The sequence below is a fragment of the Rhinoraja longicauda genome, unplaced genomic scaffold (genome assembly GCF_053455715.1).
Source record: "Rhinoraja longicauda isolate Sanriku21f unplaced genomic scaffold, sRhiLon1.1 Scf000204, whole genome shotgun sequence".
Taxonomy (NCBI): domain Eukaryota; kingdom Metazoa; phylum Chordata; class Chondrichthyes; order Rajiformes; family Arhynchobatidae; genus Rhinoraja; species Rhinoraja longicauda.
The window spans coordinates 88194-113132 of NW_027601422.1; the positions used below are offsets into that span (position 1 = coordinate 88194).

General features: G+C 41.6%; 1 protein-coding gene across 1 annotated transcript in view; it reads right to left on the reverse strand.

Annotated features, from left to right (window-relative positions):
* Positions 1-24939, reverse strand: part of LOC144590555 (mitotic spindle assembly checkpoint protein MAD1-like) — a 139898-nt gene that overhangs the window by 48808 nt on the left and 66151 nt on the right. Inside the window, exon 3 of the mRNA XM_078395082.1 lies at positions 15664-15868. Coding sequence (XP_078251208.1) covers positions 15664-15868 — 205 coding nt within the window. The remainder of the gene's footprint in view (positions 1-15663; positions 15869-24939) is intronic.

Sequence of the window (24939 nt, forward strand, 5' to 3'; positions counted from 1 at the left end):
ACTATTGATTAACGAACAGTTAATCGATATGTGAATTGACACAGCAGCAGATTGTTTGGTCATGAGCAAAGACCTGTACGAAAAAAAGTTCCCACAGACACCATTGTCTGGGAGTAAGGTCAAGCTGAGAACCTACTCGGGCGAAGTTTTGGAGACATGCGGACAAATGAACTGTAAGGTTCAGTAATGGTCAGTCAGTAACATTGTCCATCATAGTAGCCAGCTACAGAAATAAACTAACCCTCCTTGGAAAGGATTGGCTGAGTAGAATAAAGTTAGACTGGAAGAACATTTACAGCGTCGATTTGTCCAAATCACGTCTTGAAAACGTCATAAGCAAACAAGCCAAAAGATTTGCCGACAGTTACACGGGAATAACGGGGTACTCTGCACACATTCGACTTAAGCAAGATGTGAGACCTGTGTATTGTCGACCAAGACCTGTACCATATGCGCTAAAGCAACAAGTGGAGGAGGAGCTCGACAGGTTGGAGCGGAATGGAGTACTCGTGAGACAGACCAGAGCAACTGGGCAACGCCAATTGTGGCCGTACCCAAGGTCGACAAAACTGTTCGACTGTGTGGTGACTACAAAGTTACAATCAACCAAGCCATTGACGACGAACAATATCCGTTGCCAACCTCGCAAGATCTGTATGCAGAACTTGGCGGAGTAAGAGTCTTTACTAAACTGGATTTGGCTTACACCCAACTCAATGTCGACAAGGAAAGTCAGCGGTACTTGACTATCAACACACATTAGGGCTTGTATTCATATACAAAGCTGCCCTATGGTGTGAAATCCTCCTCGAAAATCTTCCAGTCTGTCATGGACAAAATGTTGCAAGGCATTCTGCACTGTGTGTGCAACCAGGATGACCTACTGATATTCACAGAGGGCATGGAAGAACATCTAGAAATCCTCGAGCAAGTTCTCACACGACTGAATTGCCACAACGTCAAACTGCGACAAAGTAAATGTGCATATGCGCAGTCAGAGGTGGTCTACCTTGGACTCAAAGTAGACGCCAACGGACTTCGCCCTGTGAAGGCGAAAGTTGAAGCTATAGTGAATGCTCCAAAGCCCAACAATGTGTCAGAGTTACAATCATTCCTTGGAATGGTGCAGTTCTATGCACGATTCCTTCCAGATTTAGCAATGTGCGAAAGCCACTACATCATCTGCTACAAAACGATGGGAAATGGATGTGGGGAAAGGAATAGCAACGTGCACATGACATCTGCAAGAAAAACTTGACAAGTGACAAACTCCTTGCTCACTACGACACGACACGCGAGATGAAACATATATATGATGCTTCAAGTTATGGTGCAGGTGCAGTGATCTGCCATGTAATGGATGACGGACAGGAAAAGCCTTTTGCTTTTGCATCCCGCACCCTATCACCGAGTGAACGCAATTATGCACAGATAGAAAAGGAAGCACTCAGCATTGTGTTCGGAATCAAGAAATTCCACCAGTTTCTTCTCGGCAGACCATTCAACCTAGTGACTGATCAAAAGCCACTGCTAGTGATACTTGGTCCCAAGTCAGCTATACCTTCCATGGTGGCATCATGGATGCAGCGCTGGGCAATTCTGCTATCCCAGTATGACTACAAAAGATCCAAGTGCAACGCAGTTGCAGATGCGTTGTCCCGGTTGCCCCATAAGAACTCTGACGTGGGAAGTGAGAACTCAATCTACACACTGCAAGTTGTAGATGAAGACTTTCCAGTGACTGCAACATAAATTGCAGCAGAAACTGAGAAAGACACTGTGCTGAAGAGTGTCTATGAACAGCACAGTGCTGAAGAGTGTCTATGAACAGACATTGAACGGTTGGACTGAAATCGATAGTGGATTGAACTCAGTTCTGAACTCAGAACTGAAGCCTTTCCATAATCAACGCCATGAATTATCGTGAGCAGGGATGCATTAAGTGGGGTTACAGAGTGGTTGTACTAGAGTCTTTGAGAAACAAGATTATGGATGAACTTCATGCCGAACATCCTGGCATAGTAAGCATGAAGTCAATTGCCAGGTTTCGTGTATTGGCCTGGTTTTGACAGTGATTTCGAGTCACTGGTGAGCAAATATAGCATGTGCCAAAATTGCCGGAGTAAACCACCAAAAACACCACTGCAACCCTGGTCATGGCCAAGTAGACCTTTTCAGAGAGTTCATGTAGATTTTTGTGAAAAGGGTAATGATCACTTTCTCGACCCGAAACGTCACCCATTCCTTCTCTCCTGAGATGCTGCCTGACCTGCTGAGTTACTCCAGCATTTTGTGAATAAATACTTTCAGGTACTAGTAGATAGTCATTCCAAATGGATTGAGGTTAAGCATATGAGGTCTAGCACTACTGTACCATAGATGAGTTGAGATCAATTTTTGCATGCCATGGTTTACCGGAAGAACTTGTTTCTGATAACGGGCCTCAGTTTCGTTCAGAACGGTTCAAAGAGTTCATGCAGCGGAATGGTGTAAAACACACACTTGCTCCCCCATACCATCCAGCCTCCAATGGGGCAGCGGAAAGGTCTGTTATTGTCAAAGATGCTCTCAAGAAACAGGTTTTGCAGGGTAGTTCAAAGCTCAGCACGAAACATCGTTTGGCTAGTTTCTTGCTGAAGTACAGAACCACACAACACACAACGGGTTACTCACCTGCAGAACTGTTGATAAAGAGAAGGCTATAAATACACCTAAGTCTAGTTCAACCCAATTTGGCCTTGAGAGCTAAGCAAAAACAGTTAGGTCAAAAACACCACTTTGACTCCCACAAAAAGGAGAGGAACTTCAAGCCAGATGAGCAAGTTCGTGTTCTCAGCCCTCCCAACAGTCCAGTCGAGACAGACGGGATGTTGGGAAAACACTGCAAGTGTGTGGAACAAAAAGATACTTAGTTGAAGTTGGAGATAAGTTCAAAAATGTTCATGTCAATCAAATGATTCCAGCCAAAGACAAACCAAAAACTGAGCATGAATTCCTAATCCCTAAGTATTTCTCTGAAAGTGAGTTGGAAAAGAACACTGTGGTTGAAACACAAAATTCAGTTAGCAAAGACAAAGAAACAGATTCCTCTGGTCAAAGTCAGTGTACTAAAACAGAGCCAAACAAGCCTACAGTTGAGTCGACACCTAAACCTGTTACACCTGTTACTGTTAGATGATCAGGCAGGATCTGTAAGACAGCAGTTAAGTTAGGTTTGTAAGTTAGATAACTCACTGCACAAGTAAAACGAAAATATGTAGATATGCAAATTAAATATGTTATGTTTATAATTTAAAATGTCATAAATACAGGATAAACAATACTGGTTTAAATCAAGTATCACAACAACAAAAGTGTAACCGAGTACTTAGATTTAATACTTTTTTTTAAAAGTTGAGCAGTGTAACGTATTCATACATATTCATGTTTTATGTTAATGAGATGGTGTTCAATAAAAGCAGGGAATGCTGGGTAATAAAAACGCAAGCGATACCGGTAACTAATGCGTGAGTCTAGTTCTTCATTCTGCCATCCGGAATACAACAGCGGTAATCTCTGGATTACTACTGGTGCCACGTGTTAGTGAGGGCATTAATAGGAGGATAGGCAGATGAATGCGTGGCACAGCAGTTAGTGTACAGATTCAGACTTTTGCACCATTGGGATCTTTTCTGGGGCAGAGGTGGCCTGCACATGACGGACAGGTTACACCTGAAATGAATGGGTACCAATATCATTGAGGGAGGTTTCCTAGTGCTACTTATTGAGGGTTTAAACTAGAATGGCGGGGGTTGGGAACAAGAGCAGCAGATCAGCAAAAGAAAGGGCTAATGAGAAAGTGGAGGATATGATAAGTAAGTCTCAAAAGAATGACGGGCAGGGAGAGGTTCCTGAATATGAAAGACTGAAGTGTGTTTACTTTAACGGAAGGCGTATTATGGGTAAAACTGATAAACTTAGTGCCTGGATCAGTGCTTGGAATTATGATATTGTGCCATCACAGAAATTTGGTTGTGAGAGAGACACGACTGGCCGCTCAATGTGCTTGGGTTTCGATATTTCAGGCGAGATAGAGAGGGAGATGAAAAAGCTGGAGGAGTTGCTTTGCTAATCCGGGAGAATATCACGGCATTCAGACACACTGGAGGGCACGTCTACTGAGGCAATGTGGGTTGAGCTCAAAAATCAGAAAGTAGCAATTACTCTAATGGGATTATACAGTATTTTTGGCCGCCCAATAGCCAGCGGGAGATGGATCAGATATATGGACACATTACAGAAGGATGTAAGAACTACAGGGTTGTTATCATGGGTGATTTTAACTTCCCCAATATAGACTGGGACTTAATCAGGGCAAGATGATTGTTAGGTGCATTCAAGAATGTTTCCTTAAACAGCATGTGAACAGTCTGACTTGGGGAGGGACCGTACTGGACCCTGTATTGGGAAACGAGCCTGGCCAGGTAACTGGTGGAGTGGAAGAAGAATTTGGGGATAGTAACTCTGTAAGTTTTAAGATTGTTTTACACGGGGACAGTTCTGGATGTTGGGGGAATCTACTTAATTGAAGCAAGGCAGATTACAATGATATTAGGAGGAACTAAGGAATCAATTGTTATTTGGTAAATCCACAGAGGACATATGAAAGGCCAGCTGTTCAAAGTGCAAAATCAGCATGTTCCAGTAAGGAGGAGGGATAAGGATGGCAAGGTAACAAAACCGTGGGTGACCAAGGAGGTTGTAAATTTGGTCAGGAAGAAAACGAAAGTGTATGTCAGGTTTAAGAAGGTGACATCAGACATGGAATGAGGAATATAAAGCAATTAGGAAAAAAAGCTCAAGCAGGCATTTAGAAGGGTCAGAAGGAACCATGAAATGTCACCTGCGAATCGGATTAAGGAAAATCCTAAGTCTTTTTATAAGTATGTTAAAAATAAGAGAGTAACCAGCGAGAAGGTAGAAAGTTCAAGATAAAACAAGCAATCTGTGCTACGATGGATGGAGGTGAGGTAATAAACGAGTACTTTGCATCTGCATTCACCGAGGAGACAGATTTGGAGATCACAAATATGCTCAGTTTGAGATCAAGAAGGAGGTGGTGCTGAGGCTCTTGAAAAACATTAAGTTGGATAAGTCCTCAAGGCTTGATGGGATCTGTCCTAGATTCTTGAGGTCAGCAAGAGAGGTGATTGTGGGGGCCTTGACGAGGATCTTTGCTTCTTCTCTAGCCACAGGCGATGTCCCAGAGGACTTGTTTCTTTTTTTAAGAAAGTAAGTAAGAGAGAATCCAGGGAACAACTATTGGCCGATGAGCCTCACGTCAGTGGTAGGGAAACTATTGGAGAAAGTTCTTTTTGATAGGACTTACTCCTATTTGGTAGAGAATTGACTAATTAGGGATAGTCAGCATGTCTTTGTAGGCGGCAGGTCTGTCTGAGTAATTTGATTGATGAATTTGATTGGTGGTGGGTGTTGTATACATGGATTTTATCAAGGCATTTGACGAGATCCCTCGTGGTAAAGTGATCCAGAAAATTAAGATGTACATGATGATGTACATTGATGTACGATTACTTAATTTTATGAATTTGGAATTGGCTTATTCATAGAGGGCTGTGGTGGAAGGTAGGAATTCTGGCTGGAGGTCTGTGACTAATGGAGTTCCACAGGGATCTGTGCTGTCTGTGTAAATGGCTGAGACATAAATGTAGAATGTAGAAGGATGGGTGAGTAAGATATCTGATGACACCATAAATGGAGGAGTTCCAGACAGTGAAGAAGGCTGTCAGAAGATATAACGGGATACAGATCAGTTGTGGAAATGGCAAGAGAAATGGCAGATGGAGTTTAACCTGAGCAACTGCGAGGTGTTGCTCTTAGGGAGGTTTAATGTAAGGAGAGAGAATACAGTTAATGGCAAAACCCTTAACAGCTTTGATCCTGGATTCGTTTTGCAGCTCACAAAAGGTGCCAACACAGATAGGGTGTTGAAGGCGGCATATGGTGTGCATGCTCGTGGCATTGCGTACACAAGTCAGGACGTCATGATGAAGCTCTTTAGGACTTTGGTTAGGCCGCATTTGGAATACTGTGTGTAGTTCTGGTCGCCAAATTACAGAAAAGATCTGGAAGCTTTGGAGAGTGTGCAGAGGTGGTTTACCAGAATGCAGCCTGGATTAGAGGGTTTCAGCCACAGGGAGGTTGGATAAGTTTGGATCGTTTTCACTGGAATGTCAGAGGTTGAGGGGAGACTTGATATTAAATTATAAGAGGCACAGAAAGGATAGACAGATACAAAGGATAGAATCCTTCTTCCGTGGTGGAAATGTCCATCACTAGAGGGCATAGCTATAAAATGAGAGAGGGAAAGTCCAATGGAGATGAGTGGAGCAAGTTTTTAAATTTTAGTGAAACAGTGTGGAAACAAGCACTTTGGCCTACCGATTCTGTGCCGTGATACGCAGTGATCAGCCCATAAAATCATACTATCCTACATACCAGGGACAATTTACAAAAGCCAATTTACCTACAAACCTGTATGTCTTTGGGGTGTGGGAGGAAACCAGAGAACCCACACAGTCACAGAGAGAACGTACAAACTACATACAGACAGCAGCCATAGTCGGGATCGAACCCGGATCTCTGGCGCTGTATGTTCTACTGAGGCTCTGCTTGATTTTTGTCAGGGACAACTGGCTCGAGACAGCAACAAAAGAGCTGAATTCTAAGACTGGTTGCCCTTGACATCAGGGCAGCATTTGTCCATGTGTCATATGAAGGATCCATGATTAAACTGGACTAAGGCAAAGGAGAGGTAATCTCAGTTCACCTCTTACAAGTTGGTTCAGGTTATTGACATCAAACATCCCAGAACCAGTACATTGATGCGGGGCAATGTCCAAAATCCCAAAATCATCAATTGCTCCCTCCTCGAGATTTCCTTCCATCAAAAGATCAGAAGTGAAACTGCATTGTGGTTGCAGTCTGTACCACCCACAATCGCCAATACTGCTACAACAGGATCTCCCAAACCGTGATCAAGAAGGTCAAAGACAGCAGATGCATGGAACACCAACTTCAAATTAGTTATTTTATCTATGCAACATTTCTGCAGTTTGTGTAAAATAATGTAATCAAAACCCAATTACACACATGCACATAATTCTTATATGATAACAAATTGCCTCCAATCCTTCATGCTTGTGCCTGGATAAATGAGGTAGCATCAAATGGCATGCAATGCATTATGTATGTCACCTGCTTAAAATCTTTTCCACATGCATGATGGACGAACACTGGTAGAAGCCAGTCCTCAGAAAATGTGTTATTCATAACATTTATAAATGTGTAATACAGTGTATTCAGATGTCATGATTCATAGTACAAGATATATCATTCCATTTGCCTACAAGATTTACACTACATCAGCATGACATCAATTTGTCTTTCACACACATTCCATAAGAGAGAGGTTTCTACACAGGCTTCAGCCTCTTTGTGTGCAGTGACAGGAAGATTTTAAATTGTGGCCTTTCCTCACGGAACTTTTACATCAGCTGCAGCAGGCTTTTGCGATACCTTAGAACACAGTCCTGCAACTTCTCAATGTTCTAGTCAGCTGGTTATGAGTAGCTCTTTACACTGGGAGGCCAGCAAGTGTAGAGGATGCATCTTTCAGTGAGTTTATCATCTTCCAGCAGCAGTTGGCATTGTGCCAGTGTGTGTCCTGTATTACGCAGCCACTGAGAATGAATGCTCATTTAGACCACTGTTTTCTAGACCATCCTGGCAAGAGGAGACAGATCACCTTCACTGCAGACGTCTGAGGACAGCGTGCAGTCGTGCTGGATGCCAGCTGTGCCTGAAAGATCTGATAATGAGGGACCTTCTCACCACATGCCTAAGGAGGCGAGGAGGTGAACATAACTGTCCTCATCAACAAGGCTGTTGTAGAGATGGTTACATTCATATGCATCTATATCACTTGTAACCTATTGACAAGGCCTGCCTCACTGGACATTCTTGTTTCTCTCTTCTACCTACTGAAAGCTTAGATGTCCAAACTTAATGACACTTCTTCATCATTGCTATACGACTCCTGAACCAATCATCTCTTTCACACCCCCTTCCAAGAGGTGCTGTCACATATTCTTACCCATAACTTCACCTCCACCTCTATTTTGTACTTTAAATCTTTGTTTGCACAACTCGGATTGTACACCACACTCTTTGCACCATTCTGCTATTTTGCACACGTCATTGTCTCTATTGTTGTACTTATCATTACTGTATCTTTACTGTTTACTTTGTTATCAGAGAAAATTTAAAAATGGCTCAGGTGACTGCTGCAACACAGGAGCAGGCTCAGGGCCAAAGCAGGGTAACACCGAGAACATTGTGCCAGGTGACAACTAGCTGCTTCCCCACAAGAGGGGGCATCACTCCCAAAATCCCAATTTCTGCTTCACCATGGCTATAAACCACCCTGTTCTTGCTGCGCACCCCAACTGTTCCAAGTAACATTCAGCAATTTAACCTGATGAAAAAGTGAAACAAGAGCCCACAGCAGTTTTAACTCAATTGGTAATAATCTCTGCCAGAATCTTGCAATCCTCAAAAAGCAAACATCATTTGTATATTGCAGCTTAATGATCAAGGTTGGGTGGCTTTGGAAGTGGAGTGAAAGGTTAAACAGCTTACCATTCATCATGCAGTCAACCTTAACCTAAAGCCTTTTGTTTTAGAATCCTCTAGACTGGAAAAAAAACTGTGAGAATTCACTTTTATTCATGCACCTCATGATTTAGAATGCTCTATCCTGGAAAAAAACTGAGCACTTTTATCCATGTCCTTTATGTTCTATACACTCCATCAGGTCACCCATCGGCCTCTTGCATGCCAAGGAAGAAAAGTCCCAGCCTATTCAACCTCTCATTGTAATGAAAACCAGGTAACATTCTGGTGAATCTCTTCTGCATCCTTTCAAAATTAATGACATCCTTCCTATAACTGGGCAATCAGAACGGCACATAAATATTCCAAGTGTCGTCTCACCAATGAACTGTACAGCTGCATCAAGATGTGCCGACTTTTGTACTCAATGCCTTCTCAACGCAGGGAACCGTCCCAAACACCTTCTCCACCACTCAGTCCACCTGACTTTCCACTTTCAGGGGGCCATGCTTCTATACTGCCAGATCTATCTATTCTAAAATACTTTCCAGAGCTCTGCCATTTACTATGCAAGTCCTGGCCTATCAAAGCACGATATCTCATACTTATCAGCGTTAAATTCCACTTGCCATTCCTTGGTTCACCTACCCAACCGATCTGAATACTCTTGTAAACTTATGGATCCTTCCTGAGATGCTTTTGGATCGTCCCGATGAATATTTCTTGTCTAATGAGAATCTTATTGGATAGGTGGAGCAACACTTTTTTCTATTACTGTTCTGAGATTGGGACAGTTTACAGATTTTATTAGTTAAGGTCACATATTGCACCCTGCCACTAAGCAGCTGTAAAATGGGTTTGAATTTCTCAAGGTAGCCACATGAGAAGATACTCCACAGGCTTCCTTGATTGATGACTGAGTCAGAGACATTTGTGAGGTAAAAAGAAAACTTTATTGCCTTTATAACTTTATTCAAAGAAAGATGATTGTCGTGGTTAATGTTGCCCCTTGAATTTCTCTTGGAGTTGTTCAAACACTCAGAATATATTCTATTATTTAAAAAAATATACAGGATTTAGAAAAGTATTTTTCAGGTGCAAATACTGGTCTGAAGTAACTGTAGGCACAAAGGTAAAACAGATTTTTGTAATTTGGTAAATGGTAAACTGCCAGCTTTGGTTGGTAGATGATTAATTTTTATTCAACTTGAACAAATATAAAAGCACTCAGCGGGAAATAATGGTCACACTTCAGAAGACCTCAGCACCCTCTACACTATTCCTTCTTAATCTTAAATGGCTTGAGGCAGACACACTTGCCGCGGAACGTTGATTGTCACACACTGTTCAACCCTAATTGTCATTCTGACTTCATTACTTCCGTTACTGCACTAAATTTATAAATATCCAGTTTGGCTACTTAGTCTGAACTTCAAATCCAGATTCATTAGTTTCTAAACCCAACAGTCAAAAATACTGCAGATTACATTTGAAATATACCAGCAACTACTCAAAGATATGGCATTCAGGCAATTTTATTAAATGCACACTGTAGAACAGATCGAGTAAATGTGGAACAAATTTAACTACAATTGGACTATAATGTTAAATAAATATATCTTTTTGAATTGATATATAAACCATAAAATAAAAAAGGGATAACATAGAGGAGACACAGATATCATGCAAAGAAATATATATTTGGAATCACAGTAAATTTATGACACAATAGGCAATTCAGCCCTTTGTGTCTGTTCCAGTCAAATAAATAGTTCCTCAATGTAGTCTAATTTTCCACCAGGTTAGTTATTCAAACTTTTAAGCAATTATGAAAAACCTATGCCCCAGTTTCTGACCTGCTGCTGAAGAAGATAGGTCCTTCCTATTTACTCCATGTAGGCTTGCTTCTATGCACAGTGTTCCCCCTTGTTCCAAAGAAACTAACTACCCCAGCCTACCTAATCAATCCTCAAGCCAAGGTAGACACAAAATGCTGGAGTAACTCAGAGGGTCTGGCAGCCTCTCAGGAGAGAAAGAATGGGTGACTTTTCGGGTCGAGACCCTTCTTCAAACTGATGTCAGGGGAGGGGGCTGGACAAAGATAGGATGTAGTAGGAGACAGGAAGAAGGGGGAGGGGAAAGAGAGGGACAGAGGAACTATCTGAAGTTAGAGAAGTCAATGTTCATACCGCTGGGGTGTAAACTGCCCAAGCGAAATATGAGATGCTGTTCCTCCAATTTGCGCTGGGCCTCACTGTGACAATGGAGGAGGCCCATGACAGAAAGGTCAGACCGGGAGTGGGTGGGGGAGTTGAAGTGCTGAGCCACCGGGAGATCAGGTTGGTTAAGGCGGACTGAGCGAAGGTGTTGAGCGAAACGATCGGCGAGCCTGCGTTTGGTCTCGCTGATGTAGAGAAGTTGACATCTGGACCTATCTGGAATAGATGAGGTTGGAGGAGGTGCAGGTGAACCTCTGCCTCACCTGGAAAGACTGTTTGGGTCCTTGGATGGAGTCTAGGGGGAGATAAAGGGACAGGTGTTGCATCTCCTGCGGTTGCAGGGGAAAGTACCTGGGGAGGAGGTGGTTTGGGTGGGAAGGGAGGAGTGGACCAGGAAGTTACGGAGGGAACGGTCTCTGCGGAAAGTAGAAAGGGGTGGAGATGGGAAGATGTGGCCAGTAGTGGGATCCTGCCCTCCAAATCCTCAAGCCAAAATATTCTCGTCCCGTCAAGATCCTCAAAATGTTCCTGCGCATTTTCTCAAGTGTGATTGCATCTTCCCTGCAATATGGTGACCAGAAAGCTGTGACCTAACTAGATTTGTAAACATTTCTACTGCAAAATTTGGCTCTGATGGGCTGAATGGCCTAATTCTGCTCCTATCACTTATGAATTTAAGAACAGCAGCATATATGCCTTTTTAACCACCTTCACTTAATCCCACTTCACTTAATGATCAGCCTTCATAGATTTTCAGGTCTCTCTATTCCACATATCACACAACATCTCACCCTTTTATTATGTATTCCCTTCTCTTGTTGCACCTCTGTAAATGCTTTACCATACGTTTCTATGGATTACATTCCAGTCACCATTTCAGCCCAAACTAAGGATACCTTGCAGCAGTCTGAGGCCTTCCACTTTAATGCCAAACATGCAGCTAATTTTTTTCTATCTGCAAGTTAGTTTACCGTGTTTTTCTGCATTTAGGCCTTAATCATTAATATATAATTACGTAGAACATAGAACAGTACAGCACAGTAGCCGGCCCTTCGGCCGCAATGTCTGTGACGAATGTGGTGCCAGATTAAACTAATGTCTACTACCTGCAGGTATCCATATGCCTATTTACAGTGCCCTCCGTAATGTTTGGGACAAAGACCCATCATTTATTTATTTGCCTCTCTACTCCACAATTTGAGATTCGCGGGAGCGGCTGCGACTCGCCTTAGGCTCGGGCCGCGTGGATGCCGACATCGGGAGCTCCGGCAGCGGCAGCGTGTTCGCCCGCCCCGGATCGCGGGGCTTGGGGCGCGGACATTTCACCGTCCGGCGTGGCCTAAGATAGGCCGCGGGATATTTCTCTGCTGGGCGGGGGCTTCAATGTCGGGAGCCACGACCGCCCCGACGTGCAGCAACAGCAACAGCAACAGCGTGTTCGCCCGCCCCGGATCGGACTTATCATCGGCGGAGCCGGTCTTCGGAGGCTGCGGGAGCGGCTGCGTCTCGCGTTGGGCTTGGGCCGCTGCGGACCGTCCGGCGCGGCCTGCAACCACAACAACCTGACTGCGGGAGAAGACAGCAGGAGAAGAGAAAGACATTGTGGCCTTCCATCACAGTGAGGGGAGGACTGGAGGAGACTCACTGTGATGGATGTTTCTTTGATGGATGTTTCTTTTTTTGTGTGTTTTTGGGGTTGTGTAATTTTAATGCCTATTTAATGCTTTTATTGTTGGACTGTGGGTGACTGAATTTCGTCCAATATTGGATGACAAATAAAGCTATCTTGAATCTTGAATCTTGATCTTTTATACATTTTGGTTTCAACATGTAGAAATTACAGCTGTGTTTTTTTATAGTCCATCCATTTTTTAGGGCACCATAATGTTTGGGACACACGGCCTCACAAGTGTTTGTAATTGCTCAGGTGTGTTTTAATGCCTCCCCAATGCAAGTATAAGAGAGCTCTCAGCACCTAGTCTTTCCTCCAGTCTTTCCATCACCTTTGGAAACTTGTATTGTTGTTTATCAACATGAGGACCAAAGTTGTGCCAATGAAAGTCAAAGAAGCCATTCTGAGACTGAGAAACAAGAATAAAAATGTTAGAGACATCAGCCAAACCGTAGGCTTACCAAAATCAACTGTTTGGAACATCATTAAGAAGAGAGTACTGGTTAGCTTACTAATCGCAAAGGGACTGGCAGGCCAAGGAAGACCTCCATAACTGATGACAGAAGAATTCTCTATTACAAATTAAAATCTCCAAACACCTATCCGACAGATCAGAAACACTCTTCAGGAGTCAGGTGTGGATTGGTCAATGACCACTGTCCGCAGAAGACTTAATGAACAGAAATACAGAGGCTCCACTGCAAGATGTAAACCACTGGCTAGCTGCAAAAATAGGATGGCCAGGTTACAGTTTGTCAAGAAGTACTTAAAAGAGCAACCACAGTTCTGGAAAAAGGTCATGTGGACAGATGAGACGAAGATTAACTTATATCAGAGTGATGGCAAGAGCAAAGTATGGAGGACAGAAGAAACTGCCCAAGATCCAAAGCATACCACCTTCCTCTTTGAAATGCGATGGTGGGAGTGTTATGGCCTGGGCATGTGTGGCTGCTGAAGGTACTGGCTCACTTATCTTCATTGATGATACAACTGCTGATGATAGTAGCATAATGAATTCTGAAGTGTATTGACACATCCTATCTGCTCAAGTTCAATCAAATGCCTCAAAATGCCTCAAAACTCAATGGCCGGCGGTTTATTCTGCAGCAAGACAATGATCCCAAACATACTGCTAAAGCAACAAAGGAGTTTTGCAAAGCTAAAAAATGGTAAATTCTTGAGTGGCCAAGTCAATCACCCGATCTGAACCCAATTGAGCATGCCTTTTATATGCTGAAGAGAAAACTGAAGGGACTAGCCCCCAAAACAAGCAGAAGCTAAAGATGGCTGGAATGCAGGCCTGGCAGAGCATCACCAGAGAAGACACCCAGCAATTAGTGGTCCATGAATCACAGACTTCAAGCAGTCATTGCATGCAAAGCATATGCAACAAAATACTAAACATGACTACTTTCATTTACATGACATTGCTGTGTCCCAAACATTATGGTGCCCTGAAATGGCCTCTATTAAAATCTGACAATGTATACTTTAACCACATGTGATTTTTTCTATTTCAAATCTCAAATTGTGGAGTACAGAGGCAAATAAATAAATGATGGGTCTTTGTCCCAACATTATGGAGGGCACTGTAAATACAGAAAGATGAGGAATGTCATATTGAGATATAAACCAAAAGTCAAATCCAGGAAATTACATAAACTGCAGTATTTTGAAATGGTAAAAGTTTTCAAGCAAAAACAAATCCACAAATAACAAACAGATAGGCTCATTAGCTAACTAACTCTGAAAATATTGATATTCAGCAGTACTCGGATAGAAATAATTATGACAAGACCTACATAATTAACAAAACAAAATATAGGCTTATGTCTTGACGATTTTCTAAATCCTTAACAATTTCCATGTGCTGTTTCTGTAAATCTTTCAGTTTTTGTTTGTCACTTTAAGCTGTTTATTATTATACTTACAAAAGTATGGCTGCGCTAATCTGTATTGTGTAGTTTCCAAACACCCTGTTGTTGTGCTGATTAAATGCTTTTCAATGCAGGTTATTAAAAACAATCAGAAAATGTAAGTTTGTTTCAGAGTTGGATTTTCTCTTTAATCAGTATAAAGCTTCAGCAATGAACAATTAATTACTTATTTAAAAAGTACGCATCAATTCCTCTTTGCAAAGCCTCAGTGCTGATAACGTGTACCTGTATCTCCGTGGACCACACAAACAGTGGAGCACATGAAGACACACACTCAGGTGTCAAGTCATCTCTATGGAATTTCCCTTTGCAGATCCCACATCAAATGGGATAAAAACATCCAATAATATTGCAGCAGAATGTGACTACAAAGTTAGGGTTAGAGTTATGGTTTTGGGGGTTCAGTGCAATACATTTTTTTCAATTTATTTTTTTCCTCATTTATGTTTCCTGTGTTACAGAGCTTTGCCTGAATGGTAAAGTACACCAATCGGTCATAACTCTCTTACAATGCCATTCTGTATCAACCAACCAGTAGTTCTTCTTCTGAGAAGGGGAAAAACCTGACCCTCGTGCAATAGAAGAGTTGGAAAAATAATTGAGTGGAAAGTTTACCCTCCTGCTTCACTTTGGAGCATGGTGAGTAAATGACTAATATTTGTAAAATTTCTGTTCACCAATTCAGCAATCCTTTCTGCATTCATTAAATAATTAAATGTAAAAGAATGTTATAACAATTTCTAACTAATTTCTTAAAAAATATCCTGGCATAATTAGACAAATTTTAACCAAATTGTGTAATAAGATTAAAAAAGGGCCATGATATAAATTTTGAGGATTACAAAAGAATTTGAAATCCATATTAAAATCCACAGTGCATAAGTTGACAAAAATAGAGGAACACAGTGTTGGCAAGGATTTTCAAGTAAGGGCACGAAGCAATTGGAATTGCAATGCATGACATGAATATCATTGCTCATTCTATGAGACAGTTTACATGAACAAGTGCAGTAGTGAGCAGGAATTTGTGTGAATTAGAATTTATGCCCTGTGGAAGATTTGTCAAGACAGCATTGGAAGAATTAAGATAGGTTTGTTGAAAGCACAGCAGGGATCCTTAGTAGTATATCGCTTGGTGTTTTTTTCCGACAGCAAAAGATACCTGCAATTTCCTGAGATGGTGGCACATTTCTGAGTGATCCCACTTGTTCATGTTCTGCACCTCCCTCCAGGACCCGCACCCTCTCTCTGAGTTGCTCGCATTTCTCCTTCAGACTCTTCAGCTCTGCTACACGATACTCCTTTGCCAAACTCATGGGGTTCATGCTCAGGTGAAGCACCTTTGTTTTCCTCGGATCATAGTCACCCTGAAATATAGGAAATCTCCATATCAGCTTAATGAGTAAACTGCTTCTGATGCCACAGCATAACAAATTACTTTCCAAATGAATGGTATGTTTCAAAGCAAAGCTGTCCAAAATAAAAACAATGTACATATTACAAGCAGCATAGATTCAACAATTAACAAATGTGATATATTCATAGTTCATTTTACAGTTGCCCGAGTAATAATATTAGATACCAATTATATTGTGATGCAAAAGTTGGCATATTCTTTCAACTCACTTGGAGGACCTCATTGTTAAGTAGATTTTTATATATTCACTAGACCAAGTGGACCCGTTGGGCCCAAACCTCTCCTGCATTGATGCAGCACCCTGTCCTCCTCCCCTCCCCCCTCAACCCCTCCTCCCCTCTCCCTTCTCCCCCCTTCCCCCCTCCCTCCCCCCTCCCCTCCTTTTAAAGTTAAAAATGAGAATAACTAAAAATATAACACCGATTTCAATAAAGCTACTTGCATTATCACTAAAGTGACAAGGGTGAGTAAGGCGGGCCTAAAATTGTCATGCTATCGTGTACCGTTTTGGCTGAAGTTCAGTCACAAACAAGATAACAAACGAGAGTTTTGGTATATAGATATCTCATTGAATGAAGAGAAATTGAGTTGATCTCTTTCCAGCTGAATACTTTGACGGCCTTCCTCACTGTGTGGACAGTAACCCAGCAATTTTGTTGTCGCCTTCAAACTTACTAACTGAGCCATCCACATTTATGTCCAAGTCATTTGTATACATGACAAACAACAGAGGTCCCAACACACATCCCCGCAGAACTCTAATGATCACCAACCTCTAGTCAGAATAACACCCTTCCATCATAACCCTTCTATAATATTCTGGATCAGCCTATCATGGGGTCCTTTATCAAATGCTTAATAAAATCCATGTAGACAACATCTACTGCTCTACCCTCATTGTTCACCTTTGCCAGCTCCTCAAAAACTCGTAAGACATGACCTGTCACGTACAAAACCTATGCTGACCATTTCTAATTAGCCTAATCCCTACTAAATAGGAGTAAATCCACCTCAATAGCTTCCCTATTACTGATATGAGGCACACTGGCCTATGATTTCCTGGATTATCTCTACATCCCTTCTTAAACAGCAATGGCTACTCTCCAGTCCTCCTGAACCTGGTCTGTGGCTAATGAAGTTGTAGAGATCATCAAAGATGAAGTGTGCAAAATTAGAACACATGGTATTGGGGGTAGGGTATTGACATGGATAGAGAACTGGTTGGCAGACAGGAAGCAAAGAGTAGGAATTAACGAGTCCTTTTCAGAATGGCAGGCAGGAACCAGTGGGGTGCCACAAGGCTTGGTGCTGGGACCCGTTATTTACAATAAATATTAACGATTTAGATGAGGGAATTAAATGTGACATCTCCAAGTTTGCGGATGACACAAAGCTGGGTGGCAGTGTGAGCTGCGAGGAGGATGCTATGAGGCTGCAGGGTGACTTGGATAGGTTGGGTGAGTGGGCAGATGCATGGTAGAAGCTGTATAATGTGGATAAATGTGAGGTTATCCACTTTGGTGGCAAGAACAGGAAGGCAAATTATTATCTGAATGGTGTCAGATTAGGAAAAGGGGAGGTGTAGCAAGACCGAATGGCCTTCTCCTGCACCTATTTTTCTATCTTTCTCTCTTGCTTCTCTTAATGTCCTGGGATAGATCCCACGGGCCCTGGGGATTTATCCACCTTACTGCACTTAACCCCCACACCACCATGAACTTGATCTCAAACTACCCTTGCATATTAGGCATTACCACAGTCTCCATGTCCCTCCCTTTGTGAATACAGATGTGAAGTACTTGTTTAGCAACTTACTTATTATCTCACCTACAAGCATAAATCCCCTACTTGTACCCCATTGTTTCAATGGCTTTCTGTAATGTAGTTTAAAACTGCACCAAAACTGTGATCTTTGAAAAGAACACATTGCTACCCTTATACATGCTGTCAGAAATAAATAAGAGGGTTAGAATCGCTACATTTCAAAACAACGTGTACCGTGAACATTACAGTGAGCCAAGTGGGTGGTTTGGCAGATAGTGTAGATAGTTGTGAAAAATTGCAGCAGGATCTTGATCAATTGGCAAGGTGGGCTGAGGAATGGTTGATGGAATTTAATACAGAGAAATGTGAGGTGTTGCATTTTGGGAAGTCCAACATGGGCAGGACCTACGCAGTGAATGGTAGGGCTCTGGGGAGAGTTGTCGAGCAGAGGGATCTAGGAGTGCAGGTGCATGGTTTCTTGAAGGTGGAGTCACAGGTAGATAGGGTGGTCAAAAAGGCGTTTGGCACATTGGCCTTCAGCAGTCAGAGTATTGAGTATAGAATTGGAAGGTCATGTTGCAGTTGTATAAGACGTTTGTGAGTCCGCATTTAGAGTATTGAGTTCAGTTCTGGGCACCATGTAATAGAAAAAATGTTGTCAAGCCGGAAAGGGCACAGAGAAGATTTACAAAGATGCTGCCAAGGCAAGAGGGTCTGAGCTATAAGGACAGGTTGAGTGGGCTGGCACTCTATTTCTTGGAACGCAGGAGGATGAGGGATGATCTTATTGAGGTGTATAAAATTATGGGAGGAATCGCTCAGGTAGATGCACAGAGTCTCTTGCCCAGAGTAGGTGAATCGAGGACTAGAGGACATAGGTTTACGGTGAATGGGAAAAGATTTTGTAGGAATCCGAGGGGTAACGTTTCCACACAAAGGGTGATGGGTGTATGAAACAAGCTGCCAGAGGAGTTAGTTGAGCCAGGGACTATCCCAACATTTAAGAAAGTTAGACAGGTACATGGATAGGACAGGTTTGGTGGGATATGAACCAAACGCAGGCAGGTGGGACTGTAGCTTGGACATTTTGGCGGGTGTGGGCAAGTTGAGGCAATGGGCCTGTTTCCACACTGTATCACTCTATGATTATGACTCTATTACTTATTGCAATGCAGTTTGGATATTTGTGCAATATATATATGGCAGCAACTTTAACGACAATAATTCAATTGAGCAATTCTGATGATGTTTTATGTAAAACCAAGGTTTAAGTAATTTAGGAGTGACCACAGAAGCAGTAGATTGAATGATTGTCCTTTTTGAAATTGATTCTTGGCATTTGCTACTTCTTTAAAGTATGTCTTCACAATATGCAATATTTTAATCAATTTGAAAGTAGATAGTATAATTTTATAAGTTTTGATAGTGATTATTTTGTTCCCTGCAAGAACCTGCTTCGAATGTGTGCTTCCGGGACTCTAACAAAGTTTCAAAGTATTGACACAGAATTAGCAGAACTAATAATGAATGGTAAAAATACTTGAAATTATAATGAAAAGGTAGAGTCATAAACCTGAGGCTTTATGGTATTTTCAGAAAGGTAGTTTAATTTGAAAATCTTGAAGATGGTGCCTGTAATTCAGCAAACTATTTTTCACCTTTTCGACCAGAATCCAAGGAAATTGCTAGAATAGTTGTAAATTTAAGCTACCAAATAAGTCTCACTTTAAAATGCACTGAAAATCTTATGCTTACAATGATGTATTTAGTCCTAACCACTGGCCAACAAATGACTGAGATTAACTTTCCTTAATGAATATTGAAATAATTTTCATAGATTGCAATGTTATATTTGTGTAAAGTTCATTACATTTAATCTTTTACTGTAATCATATGTCCCTTTCAATTCTTAATTAGCACTCTGTATAATGTTTTAAAAGTTAAGTAAATAAGCATTTATTGAAATTACTCTTAGGTTTGCTGCCTGTGCGATTTCTTTGTGATAGGCTATTCTTTCAATTTGATAAAATCAATTTTGGGAGTCCAGTATCAAGTTAATTTGACGATATTCCAGTCGTGCCTGTTGGCTTAACTAAAGAGAGGCCACCGTCATTGCCAGAATAGCTTTGTGGTCAAATGGGCAGTCACTGGGAAGGCATGACGGTGTAGCAATTTAAATGCGTTCAATATTTCTGTTCATTGATAGAAACTGAATAAATATGTACTTACAAACTCAAGTTACAAAAGTAATTACAAAATACACAATCAAAATCACAGCCCAGAAAAACTAGGCCATACTGGAGGCAAACAAAAAATACCCTCTACATTTCAGAGGATGATCTGGTGAGGTATTACAGGAGGCAAATGAATAGGTATGAATTCAGGTATGCAAAATTCCAATGTGCTTTAAAAGTGGATTCTTTGGAAATTGCTGTGATGCATAATCCAAATAAATACATAACTTTCTTTATTTTTATTCAGATAGGCATGAGGATGTTCAAAACATAATCAGCATGGCAATGGAGGCATCCTCAACATTGCCATAAGCAAGTTACTCATCTACACTTGCTTCTCAATTCAGTTATGACAAAACCACCTAGCTCTAGATCTCATCACAGCTTAAGTTTAGAGATAATGTAACAGTGATTGCCCTTGACGTCAAGTGACCTGATAACACTGAAAACAGTGGGCATCAAAAGGAAATAACTCCAATGGCAGGAATCATGCCTTTCAAAATGGAAGAAGGTTGGGTTGCTGGAGAGCATTTCCTTGGGACAGGGTCCTGGACCTAACCATCTTTCCCTGCCTCATTAATGCCCTTCCTTCCATCATAAGGTCAAAAGTCAGGATTCTCACTGATAACTGTAAATTGTCCCTGATGTGTAGGATAGTGTTAGTGTAAGGGGGTCGCTGGTCGGCTCCGACTCGGTGGGCCAAAAGACCTGTTTCTGTGCTGTATTTCTTAAACTAAAAAACTGTTCACGCACTTTCAGGAGAGGGGTGGTTCAAGAAGTAAGCATCACCAAAGGCAATTGAGGATAGGCAATAAATACTGGCCATGCTGCCAACACCCAGATTCTAAAAGAGAACGTACAAAGAAATCACAGATGTCTTTGCACTGAAGAGGGCGCAGAAGGGCTTCACCAGGATGTTGCTTGGGGTGGAGCACTTCAATTATGAGGAAAGACTGGAGAAGTTAAGTCTCTTTTTCCTGGAGCAGAAAAGGGGATTTGATTCAGGTCTATAAAATTATGAGGGGTGCAGATAGGAAAGGCTGTAGGAAACTATTCTTCTTCTCAGAGATAGATAAAACTAAAGGATGTAGATTTAGGGTATAGGGTATGAGATTTACAGGGGCTCTGAGGGGGGACCTTTTTTATCCAGTTGTGAATACCTGCAATGAGCATTTAAGAAATACCTAGACCAGTGCTCAAATTGTTGAGGCATAGAAGGCTACGGCCAGGTGATGTAAGGAGGGAGTAATACAGATGGGTACCCACGGGTTGACATGGAAGTGTTTCCATGCTGCATTTCTCTTTGATATGATTGTTGTAAATGATAACAGAAATAAATCTGTTGAAAATTTTCTTAAAAGTCTAGTTTGCGTCAGTTATTAAATTATTTTCAAATTTTATTTCTTGGAATCAGATAGTGGTGTTTAAGATACGTACATGGACGTGCAAGAAATGGAGGGATATGGATCACGTGCAGGCAGATGAGATGCACACATCATCATGCTCAGCATAAACATTATGAGCCAAAAGGCCTGATCTCGTGCTGTTCTTTGTTCTATTTTTGTATGGAAAATAATCTAATCCTAAAATAAATCAAAGGAAACAACAAATGTGCTCCTTAAAAAAGTTACAAACTTCCAATATCATTGCAATTATTAAACAACTGGGTGGTGATTCCTTCAGGATTTTGCCATCTTTAGTTCAAATGAGCATGATTTGATGGAGGTCACTTCAATGACACAACACTCAAAAGTATAAATTAAAAATTGATAAGGTAGATTGAAGTTAATAAGAAATAGTTATGACATATTTTCAAGTTAAGCTGCTGGAAATTCTTCAAAGCAAGCCAAATAAGATACCGGAAATCTGGGCAGCGTTCACCTCTTGACGTTGCACAATGTTCCAATATAAACTTCTGTGACCAGGCAAGATACTGATTGATGTTAACAAAATGACAGCCATTGGCTGTGTGATCAAAGGATCCTGGCTTTTAAACTTGGCATCCAAAGATTTCTAGTAAGCTGTCAGAAGGAAACGAGATTTCTCCTAATGAGTAATGTTTAATCATTTTTCTGGAACCTTATATAAAGTAGTTCTTCCTTTCATCATCTCCAAACTGTTAATGCAAAACCCTTTTAAATTTTGATCAGGTGTTTCCAAACTCAGGTTCCAAGCTAAACTGATCGCATTAGATATTGATAGACACAGAATGCTGAGGTAACTCAGCGAGTCAGGCAGCATCTCTGGAGAAAATGGATAGGGTGATGTTTCGGGTCAGGAGCCTTCTTGAGAGTGATAGTCCAGGTGAATTTGAGACCACACACAGTACCTCATATTCCATTCGGGACTTTCCATCGCCCGGTGCGGCTCGGCAGCGTGGACTTTCCATCTCCTTGCGGGAGCTGTGCGGGTCAGTCGCCTCGGTAGGGGTCTAGTTGTCTGTACGTGGGAGGGGCATGGGGGAAGAGAGAGGGGAAGTTTTTGGCCTCCATCACAGTGAGGGGGTGTTTGGAGTCACTGTGATGGATGTATGTGTTGGGGTTGTGTCTTGTGTTTTTGTACTGCTGGCTAAGTAATCTCGTTCTGAACGAATGACAAATAAAGCTATTTTGGATTTTGGATTTTGGATTTGGATAGCTGATTAGCCATTAGTATGAACACTGAATTCTGCAATTTTAGGTAACTTCGACAAACACCTCCCTTTCCCTCCCCCCCCCCCCCCCCCCCCCAACTAACTTCACCCAGAATCTTGCCTGACCGTACACTGGTTACTTTCCCTCTCACCCCCCCCCCCCATTGCCTTCCACCAAAAATCCCCAACAAGCAGGACAGCATGGTGGTGCAGCGATCGAGTTGCTGCCTTACAGCGCCGAGACCCGGGATTGATCCTGACTACGGGTGCTGTCTGTATGCTGTTTGTACGTTCTCCCCGTGACCTGAGTGGGTTCTCTCCGACATCTTCTGGTTCCTCCAACACTCCAAAGACGTACAGGTTTGTAGATTAATTGGCTTGGTGTATGGGTAAATTGGCCCCAGTGTGTGTATGATAGTGTTAATGTGTGGGGTTCGCTGGTCTGCGTGGACCCGGTCGGCTGAAAGGCCTGTTTCCGCGCTGTATTTCTAAAAAAAAGCTTTGTAGTTCACAACTACACATTTCCTTTGGGCTTACAGTTGCTTCTATCCAACAAACTGCCTATCAGGGAACCCCCTTGCCTGAAATCATCTGTTGCCACCCGTGATTTATCTGGCTTTCTGTTCTCTAGTTTTTTTCCCATCTCCCACTTGTAATCAGTCTAAAGAAGGCTCCCAACTCAAAATGTCACCTATCCATTTTCTCCAGAGATGCTGCCTGACCCATTCAGTTACACCAGCCATTAGTGTCTACCTTTGGTATAAGCCATCGTGTGCAGTTCCTTGTTATTACACATTTGGTACTGTCCATATGATTACCATTACTAGGCAGTCAACTTTATGATTCACTCCAATATCAAATGAATTTGGCTCATGTGCACTGTTCCATTTAATTTGTTCTATTTTGATAATAAATAAGTTTTTGATTGGAATAGAAACAAAATGTCTTCCAGTTTAAGAAAATAATGAAGGCTCCTTCAACAATCATTGAGTCCTTGGGACATTTTCACTGCACATTGTGCATGATTCACAGATGGAATCAGCTATTGACAGTTTCACATGCTGGGAATTATGCTCTTGCTTTGTCACTATAAGGAAAGAAACTTCTGATTTTGCTGACAATCACTACCAAGCTGAACACCCTTTCATGGCTGTTACATTCAAAAATCTCAAACAACTCCTTGACATCTAGCATTCTATTTTTATACACTCCCTTGCTTTACCTGTTCTTTGACACTCAGTCTTTCTCACTTAAGGTTAGTCTGGGACTTTTTAGTTGGCATAGTTAAGTGAAAACACCATTGATGCCAATGTTTTACAATCTGCCAGTTATTTATGAAGACATGCCAAACAGAACCAGTGCTACCAACAGCTTCTGAAGTGCAACTATGTCTTGTTTAAAGAGTGATACTCTTATATAGATGTTAAAATGTGACAGCAAAACAAAACACTCACTTTTCCACAAATGGTAGTATGATATGGTGGTAATGTTACCAGACCTTACGTCCAGAGGCATGGACCAATTGATCTGGACAGTGCAGCTGTGGAATTTAAATTAAGCTACTAGAAGTGCAGAATACAAGACCAGTATCACCAATGGTGATATCACACTGTGATACTTATAAAATGAATGAAAACTTATAAATCTTTGGTGATGCCAATGCTTGATTAAAATGCCAGAACTTTATTAAACACCATTATTTTGCAGAAAATTATCACGTAGCACATTATTGAACAAAAACTTTGATAGTCCTTTTACAACCTCAGGATGTCTCTTTGTACTTTATAGCAAATGATGAACATAAGATAGCAAAGAGAAGTAGGTCACTTGTCCCCTCATGTTTATTAAGAACGTATTTTCACTTTTCTGCACAAACCCCATATTCTGTCAATATCCATGAATGTATCAACTAGTCTCCACCATCGAAGGGATTTATAGAAGGCAGCCAGCATCATCAAGGACCCACACCACCCTCACATTTCACTCCTGCCGTCGGGAAGAAGGTATAGGAGTCTGAAAACAATGACCACCAGGTTCGGAGACAGCTTCTTCTTAACAACCTCAGACTCTTGAACACTACATACACCAACTAAACTAAGAACTATGTACTGTCTTGGCTGCACTTGGAACTTTTTATGTACTTACATTGGGGTATTATTTTAACTTATTGAACATGCTTTGTTTATTATGTTATCTCAGAGTACTGTTTACAGACCTGTTGTGCTACTGCAAGTATGAATTCCATTGTTCCATTTTCGGTATATATGACAATTAAACACCCTTGACTCAAATATACTCAGCGACTGAGCTACCCTCTTGAGTAGAGAATTCCAAAGATTCGCCATCTTCATTGTGATGCAATTTCTTTCCATTCCTGGATTAATTAACCCC